The 9,306-nt window shown below is 32.4% G+C and overlaps 1 protein-coding gene across 1 annotated transcript; it reads left to right on the top strand.

The window, feature by feature from the left end:
* Nucleotides 1-784: 784 nt before the first annotated feature.
* LOC120768729 lies at nucleotides 785-8,281 on the top strand. Its single transcript, XM_040095502.1, has 5 exons — nucleotides 785-788; nucleotides 7,578-7,703; nucleotides 7,760-7,929; nucleotides 7,989-8,121; nucleotides 8,202-8,281. The coding sequence occupies exons 1-5, from the start codon at nucleotides 785-787 to the stop codon at nucleotides 8,279-8,281; spliced, it is 513 nt and encodes a 170-aa protein (XP_039951436.1).
* Nucleotides 8,282-9,306: the final 1,025 nt, after the last annotated feature.

The raw sequence follows: 9,306 nt of genomic DNA, 5'->3' as shown, positions 1-9,306 counted from the left end.
TTCCGCTAACTGAAATGTTTATGTTTATGGTAGGAAAAAATTGTTAGAAAATGTGATGTTCATAAAGGATAATTGTCTTTCAGCCAATTTTTAATATTATTTCTGTGCAAATCTTTGGGATGGATGTTTCTTTCATGCTAATCATCTCACTTGTAATAGTATCTTGTGGCTGTGGGTAATGTATATCTTCTTGGACGGATTGGGACCAGAACTCCAAATATGATTCCTTCCGCTGCTCAACATAGTTGTGTATAATTGCACAAGCCAGAACAACTTGTGGAACGAAAGCAGGGTCGACATCGATTCGTTTTGCAATGCATCGCCAGCGTCCCTTCAATCTGCCGAATGCGTTTTCTACCACTATTCACTAGCGGAACTCAAATAAGTGGCAATTGAACGATTCCTCTTCGCATTTAAGTTGCCAATAAATGGCTTCATCAACCATGCAAGAAGAGGATATGCAGTGTCCCTAACAAGAAAGGTAGAGGCGTTTCAATATTATTTACCAATTTTGTGTATATTGGAATACGGGTTGAGGAGTTTTTGAATTATCCTGATTCCTTAAATACCGTCGCATCGTGAGTACTACCTGGAAGCTTCACGCTGACGTCTGTAAACCTGTATTAATTGAACAAAATGTTTAATAATTTACACCAAAATGTACGGTTTACTACAAATCTTCTTACAAATAGTTGTTATCTACGACCCCTTGCATTACAATCGAAGGCCATCCTTTTCTATTTATAAAATCTAAGAATCCATCACTTGGCAGCAGGACTGGAACATGGGTACCTGAAAAATTTACTAGATTTACTAGCTACATATATTTATGTACCAGCTTAAGCTATTCGATGAATATTACCATCAATTGCACCAATAATGTTTGGAATACAAGACTTCTTTTCGAATTCATTTGCAATTATTAATGCCTCTTCCAATTTTGGAAACTTGATCATTTCATTTTTCAGTTGTATTAGGGCACTCACTACTAAAATGAAAGTATTTAGAACTGTGCTTTTATGTATTTTCCAAAAACTTTATCACTCGACAACCCGATATTCTATTACAAGATACCTAATTTGTATAGACAGATTGCCATTTGTTTATCTGTTGGAAGAGGCAAAGTGACGCACGGCTCACAGTCCCTTCTGAGAAAAGGATCCAGTTTTTCACAAAGCAATAAGAAAGACTTCTTGCTCATTCGGAACGCTTCGAAGTAGCACTCTTCAAGTTTACTGGCTGCTTCTGAGGGTCCACCAAAAGTGCTGTCGTTTCGTTTCCTTTTCTGTAAACTACGAATTCGCGGCACATTGGTTGTTAAAAATAAATTTGGAACATTGCTGTGTGAAACCCAAAATTCTTTTAAGTTTTCCTTTCTTTTGTCAAGCAACTTGAATATATCTGAATCCGCAGTCAAATGTTGATTTATACAAATAGATCTCTTTCTTTGCACCGCTTTCATTAAAGTAAAAAGCAAGATTTTAGAACTGTTTTCTCCGTTCATCTCGGTGAATTTAATACCAATGAAGGAATATCAACAGAAAACAGCTGATTCGACATGCATTACAAAGCGGTTGCACTGAACACGGTTTTAAGTCTATTGCATAAACACTTGGCAAGAAAGCGTATTGAGTCGATGCGGATTCGATTAATGCGTGGTATAAACGTGGTATGTAATACCCGTGACAGACATGTAGTAACAATACCAAAGTAAAGGTATCATAGTATTTGATTACTACGTTGATGACACACATGGCAATGTAGTAAACTCAAATACTAGCTTTATTTCATAGGCATTAAGTATTTCAAATCAAATGTAAACAATAAATAACGAGGAATTAAGAAAATAACTTTTATTCTTGCAAATAATGCAAAAATTGTGTTTTGTCTACATAAAAAACAAAAGTGGGTAAAGTGTGTATTAAGAGCTCACCATAAAATAAGGCGGTACATGACCTTGGCATTCCTAAAAAAAAATCTATGGTTCTGGACATGTATAAGTCATACAAGATGTTCGCAAACTTTTGAGTATAACTCCAAATGATTCACAGGTGGAAAAATCAAGCTTCTGGGAAAATGAGGTTCCTACTTTTAAGAACGATATGTTCAAAAACACTTTCCGAATCATTCGTCCCACGTTTCAATATTTGGTTTGGTTTGCGGAATGCTATTTCGTTGGAAAAGCGAATTGGTATCGGGCTTTATTCATTAGCTTCATCAGCAGAGTACAGAACAGCGGCAAGCTTATTTGGAATTGGTAGAACAACAGTAAGAGAAATAGTTCTTGAGGTGTGTAGGAAAATTTGTACCGTATTCCAAGAAACAATGTTGGACGCGTATCCGCCTATACAATCTAAAATCGAAAAAATTGTTAATGGTTTTGAATTATTGGGGTTCCCTCAATGCTATGGAGCGATTGATGGATGTCACATTGAAGTGAAACCTCCAAAATGTGAAGCTTCAGATTATTTCAATTTTAAAGGGGGGTATTCAACAATTCTCTTTGCTGCTGTAGGCTATCGTTATAGGTTTACTTATATACCAGGAAGATGTAACGATTCTTCCATTTCTGAATGCTCGGCATTAAAGGCTTATCACATGAATAATAAGCTATTTGAAATACATTTAAAATTCGTTGATGGCGTAAAAGTACCTATTTTACCTATTGCGGATTTCGCCATACGTAATGAAACCGTTGCCGTTTTCAGTTGACCAAATAGAAGGTGAAAACATATTCAACAAAAAATTATCTTCTTGCCGCCCTGTTGTTGAAAACGCATTCGGTCATTTGAAAGCACGATTTCGCAAAATTGGTAAAGGTTTGGAAGTTAACATAAATAATGTGAACACAATTATAAAAGCATGTTGTATTATGCATAATATTTGCAACAACAGAAACGATAACATCAATCAGTGTTGGATTCAGCAGTCAGACATCCAAAGTACAAGGCAGCAGCCCCAAAGAAGCATTTCCGTAGGTGATACAAACAACAGTGTAATTGCTATAAGAAACGTATTAATGACTAATTTTATTACCCATTTGTATAATTGTTTTCAAGGACCATACAAATGTACAAAATAAAAAAAATATGTTTAAAATAAATATGTTTATTTATTTATTAACGCAGAAAGCAATGCCTTGTTTTCTTCTAGTAATTTTGCAACTATTTCTTCATTTTCTAATGATTTTTCTAAATATTTCTGCATCATTCCCTGTTCATCTTTTATCAATTGGAAAAAACGATCATCTGGCGTTTTCGTATTCGTGCATTTCTGGAATTAACACTTGTAGATGGTTCATCAGTCTGTACTTCAGCGAACGATAACTCACTACCCGGTGTTTTGCTAATTTAGTGTTCACTTAACGATACCTCCATTGCATCAAATTCAGAATCAATTAAAGATTCTTCACATTTCGGCTCTAAAAAACAAATGATAATAATAAAAATGTATTTTTAAATGATGAAGTACATACCGTAAATTAAACTTTCGTTCTTTACTTCAAATAAATTATTTGATTTGAAACTGCCCAACACCTATGCACGTCGTGATAGAACTCCCACTTTGGCGGAGATCCACTATTAGGACCAATTTACGTTTTTCTTGCCTAAAAATGATAGATTTACAAGAATTAAATAAGAATATTTTCATAAATGGGCTGGTTCTTACATACCTATATCGTTTTGTTAAATTATTTAACCGCCTACGCATTTCTACAGTATTCAAACATACCTTGTGCTCGTTTTTCAGTTGCGCCCACCTGTTTTGTAGCACATGACTACTTTTGTGGGTTCCTCCTAGTTTTTCAATGTTTTGGCTCCAAACTTCAATGAGGGACTTCGTCTCCGAAGTTCCCAAATAAATGCGCGTATTTCTCGTATTATTTTCCATATTTTATTTATTAAATTTTTAAGTAATTTTGACGGAATATTTCGAAGAGCTTTTGTGTAAAAGCTTTTAGCAAAGTTTATTACCTTTTTTTAGCTTAAACAAATACCACAATGAAACATTATAGTATTGTTATGCCCGAGACAGACATGTAGTAACAATACCATAGTAAAGGTATCATGGTATTCTGTTTACTACGTTGGTGACACACACGGCAATGTAGTAAACTGAAATACTACCTTTGTTTCATAGGAATAAAAAATATTTCAAAATAATGTAAACAATAAATATGTAGATGTGTGTTATGGAGAAAATAAGTATAGTTATTTCAAATACTGTAAAGTTAATCTATTTTCATCGCAAAAAAGCGATTTGGTTAAAGTCTCTCTAGAATCCTCACATAAATGAGACATGGTCTGCTTTTCCAGAAGAAAAATTGTGAAATATATTTTGTTTTCCATTTCAATAATTAATTTTTTAAGTCATTTTCGAAGAGCTTTTGTGTAAAAGCTTTTAGCAAAGTTTGTTACCTGTTTTTTAGCTGCGTTTATACAAATACCACAATGAAACATCGTAGTATTGTTACCAGCAAAATACTACATTGCTCAGATGGTATTTTGCTAGTATTTGGTGACACACATATGGTATTTGTACCATATATGGTATTGTTACTACATGTCTGTCTCAGGTATTACCAGCAAAATACTACATTGCTCATATAGTATTTTGCTAGTATTTAGTAACACACATATGGTGTTTGACCCATATCCCTGCAAAAAGCATTGGTCCTATAACACAAAATCAGTGGTATAAAGATAGATAGAAAAATCCACTTTTTATCTAGACCAATGTGACTAGATGGTGACATGTAGTTTTGCATTGCCGAATGTCGACTAAATACTCGTATATTCACTTGTTATGTTAATGAGCACAAAAAAGAACAAAGGCTGCAAGTGAACACGTGTCGTTTTTAATTGTGAGTGTTGAACAAAAATTTATAAAAATTTAAGTTTAATTGCTATAATTTATATAATTAAATTAAAATAATCAATAAAAAATGAGTTATTCTAAAAGGCACATGAGAAGATTAGTGAAGAGGAAGCGTGATGAATATTTTTTAAGTGGTAGCGAAAATCCAAATGACGCGGTAGAAGAGCGTCATGACGCCATTCTTGAAAACACAATTGAAGACAGTTTTAATTGTGAAATTCATGACGAAATTCCGAAAGCAAGAACATTCCTTAAAAAAATTAGGAAATGGCAATTATACCTGAGACAGACATGTAGTAACAATACTATAGTAAAGGTATCATGGTATTCTGTTTACTACGTTGGTGACACACATGGCAATATAGTAAACTAAAATACTACCTTTGTTTCATACGCATTAAATATTTCAAAAAAATTGTAAACAATAAATATGTAGTTGTGTGTTATTGAAAAGATAAGTGCAATTTTTTAAATACTCTAAAGTTAATGTATTTTCATTGCAAAAAAGCCATTTGGTTAAAGTCTCCCTAAAATCCTCACATGAAATGAGGAATATCCTGCTTTTTCGGAACAAAATTTTTGAAAAATTTTTTGTTTTCCATTTCATTAATTAATTTTATAAGTCATTTTGACAGAATATTTTGTAGAGCTTTTGTGTAAAACCTTTTAGCAAAGTTTTTAACCTTTTTTTAGCTGTGTTTATACAAATACCACAATGAAACATCATAGTATTGTTAACAGCAAAATACTACATTGCTCATATGGTATTTTGCTAGTATTTGGTGACACACATGTGGTATTTGTACCATATATGGTATTGTTACTACATGTCTGTCTCAGGTATTAGATGCAAGAATATCTTATAAAAATCTGCGTGCACTTTTGAAAATTTTAAATGAAAGTGGATTAGATGTTCCGTTAAGTCCGTATACTTTGATGCTAGTAAACTTGGCACCAATATCAACAAAAGATGTATCTCCTGGTGATTTAATATATTTTGGTTTACGAAACCAAATACAAAAAATTAAAGGAATTTCGAGTTTACTTCAAATCATAGTGGACATAAATATTGACGGATTACCTCTATTCAAATCTTCACAAAAACAATTATGGCCAATTTTAGTGAAAGTGGTTAGCTGTAATAAATCTGTTACATTTCCTGTTGCAATCTACGAAGGAAAAACTAAACCTGATGATATTTGTATATATTTGGAGAGTTTTGTTGCAGAATTGGAAATTTTATTAAATAATGGAGTTGCCATCAATGGTAAATTTATTCCACTGAATGTACGAGTTGTGATATGTGATGCACCAGCAAAATCTTTTGTTTGTGGTATTGCTCATCACTCATCAGCTCATGGCTGCTCCAAATGTACACAAATAGCCAAAAAAACAAAAAAAAAAATAGCGTATTCCACTCAAATTGGGAATTTAATTACAAATGCTGATTTTGCTGCAAGAAAATATAAAGATCATCATTTGAATAAATTTATTTCTTCAAAATCACCTTTGGAAAAAATAAATTTAAATATGATCAGTAAAGTGCCATTGGATCCAATTCATTTGATTGACATGGGTGTTACCAAGAAAATGTTGATTGCCTTATTGAAAAAAAAATCAAAGTACAAAATGAGCAAAAGTAGCCAAGAACAAATGTCATCCCAATTTGAGTTGATAAGAAAATATATTCCAAAAGAATTTGTTAGATTGCCAAGGAGTTTCAAAGAAATTCACCATTGGAAAGCAACAGAGTTTCGACAATTTCTGCTTTACACTGGAATCTTATTGTTAAGAGACCTCGTGCACGAAGATTTTTATTATGAATTTCTGCTTCTTCATTGCGCGTGTAGACTTCGATCTTGTGCATCTAATTATTTACGAGATTTGAGTACAGCCAGAGCTATGTTACAATTGTTTGTTGACAATTTTGCAGTTATATTTGGCCGGGAGTCTGTATCGTACAACGTCCATGGTTTACTCCATATTTGCGACAGTGTTGAAGAATTGGGTTGTCTTTACACATTTTCAGCATATGATTTTGAAAATCATTTGCAATTAATTAAAAAAATGTCAGGAAGCCGACACAAATTCTTCAAAAATTGGTAAATATAAATGAAATTTCAGAATTTTTTTTCAATGAAAGCAAAATAGAAATTAAAGAAAAAAATAATATAATTACAAGTTATAGGATGAAAAATTTTTATTTAAGTTCAAACACACAAGATAATGCCTGCGTTATTTTGCCAGATATACGTATTTCAATTAAAAAAATTAAAAAGTCAAATACAGGAGAAATAATATTGGAAGCAGTCAGGTTTAGAAATGTCTATCCGTTCTTTACAGCTCCATTCACTTCATTAGCTCTAGGAATAGCACTTTCGGATTCATTATCTGAAGAAATTGAAGAATTTAAAGCAGATGATGTAGCATATAAATTGATGTTGCTTCCTTCTTCACAAAATTTTCTACTATTGCCTTTATTAAATAGCTGCACTTTTTAATAGATAACAAAAAACAAAACGAATATAAAAGAAACATATAATATAAAAAAAAAAACAAATATTTATATGAAAATGACTCAGCAACAACCAAATCAGATAAGACAATTTGACTTCAAAGAGAATGAAATAATATTTTATGAGTATATTTTGTTTCTAACTTTTCATAACGGATTAATAATTTTTAAAATAATTCTATAGATGATTCGCAAATTCATTCCGAAAACAACTTCCCCAACAGCAATAGCAATAACAAAACTTGTGAAAGGTGCAAATCTTTGGAGGCTAAAATTGACGATTTGAACACCAAATTTGACAACATGCTAGGTATTTTTTTAAATAAAATTTTGATGCAAATAATTTTAAAAATGATTATTTTCCAGATTACCTTAAAAAAATGATGGAAGTTCAGGCAAAGCAAGGCGCCCAATTAAGCGTTCTTGCTAATAAGGACGCAGATATGAGGAGTTTGAGCAAACTCTTCCCTATAAAAACCATTGAAGAAATGGAAAGCGTCAAAAACGCCATAAATGAGGTGAACATCAATGAATATGTAAGTTTAATAATTGAATTATTGTAAATTCCACTAATAATTTTGAATGAACATTTCAGATTAACGCAATAAAACACTTATTAAAGGGGCTTCCTGAAAAGCACTTTGAGGAAATTATCTTCAGATCTATGTGCAACGAAGTCAATGTAGGCGGCGTCCATGGCAAGATTTGCTCAAAAAATATACTTCCTTGTATAATGCGATTATAATTACGTATATAAATTAATTTTTGTTTAAATATATTCTTCAATTTCTTTTATTTTTAATAACAGGTGGATTGTCGGCGACGTCAGAAAAGCCCGATAAGCAACTATCGAAATGCCTCCACATTGTTAAAAAAAAGGCTGTATAGATTGACCACAGTTAATAAACTAAAAATCGGAAATAACTAATATAATTAACACTATTGACTTTTTTTTATCTAGTTTTAGTATAAAAACAGATTTTTGTTTTTTTACTGAATATGTGATTATTTTTTTTTTTTAATTTTTGAAATCATTATCTGAGGAATTGTTTTTTTTGGGACGAAGTTCCTTACGGCAGGCATGGAGAAGATAGGAATTTTGCTGCGGGACCTAACTGAAAAAAAGTGATAGTAAAACCGTAAGAAAAAACCCGTAAGAAATAACTCTTAAGAAATAACTCTTAAGAAATAACCCGTAAGAAATAACCCGTAAGAAAAAGACTGTAAGATCGCTAGTTATAGCCTACCTTTAGGTATTGCAAAATAATTCGGCATGAAAATCTGTAACATTATTGTGTATGCAAATTAGTTTTGAGTGAAGTGCGGAACACATAGAGCGCGACAGACTGCAAACTACATCTGTCAAATATTAAAATACAGACGTTCTTATGGACACTGTTATTTTGACAGCTGCACGCGACTGCAGGCCGACAGTTGTCGTTCCCGCTAACTTGAATATTTCCTATATTTGCCGACGGCAATAGGACGACAGTAGAGTTTTCTTAATACTTATCTGTACTTAAATAAAAACTAATCAGCGAAATTTGAGAGAAAAATCAGGGCAACCTACATAAAATTAAGCACAATTTTTTTGCAAATTGTATCGATTCTACATTATCCGAAGGAACTTCGTTCCTACCTGGTGTCCCACGACAGCACATTTCTTTTTTTTATTTTTGGAATCATTATTATAAATTATACTTAGTTTTAAGAAGAGAAGACTTGAAATGTTTAAAATAACCAAATGTGATGAATAAAATCAAAAATATAAAAAAACCAAAATAAAAAACCAGGGCCTGAATCGCCTGATTCCTGATCGAGCGAGCTATTTTATCGAAACAAATTTCGTGACGTTTCGAGTAGCCGGATCGCCGCACTCGATACGAAGCGAATCTAAATTAGCTCACTGTAAC

This window comes from Bactrocera tryoni, chromosome 2 (assembly GCF_016617805.1).
Source record: "Bactrocera tryoni isolate S06 chromosome 2, CSIRO_BtryS06_freeze2, whole genome shotgun sequence".
NCBI lineage: Eukaryota > Metazoa > Arthropoda > Insecta > Diptera > Tephritidae > Bactrocera > Bactrocera tryoni.
Note: the sequence above shows the minus strand (reverse complement) of the source record. Positions and strands in the feature narration are given on the sequence as shown.

Coding starts and splice junctions, on each gene's coding strand:
- LOC120768729 (XM_040095502.1), top strand. Junction 7,704..7,759: donor CAAATTTGACAACATGCTAG/GTATTTTTTTAA, acceptor ATTATTTTCCAG/ATTACCTTAAAAAAATGATG. Junction 8,122..8,201: donor CTCAAAAAATATACTTCCTT/GTATAATGCGAT, acceptor TTTTAATAACAG/GTGGATTGTCGGCGACGTCA.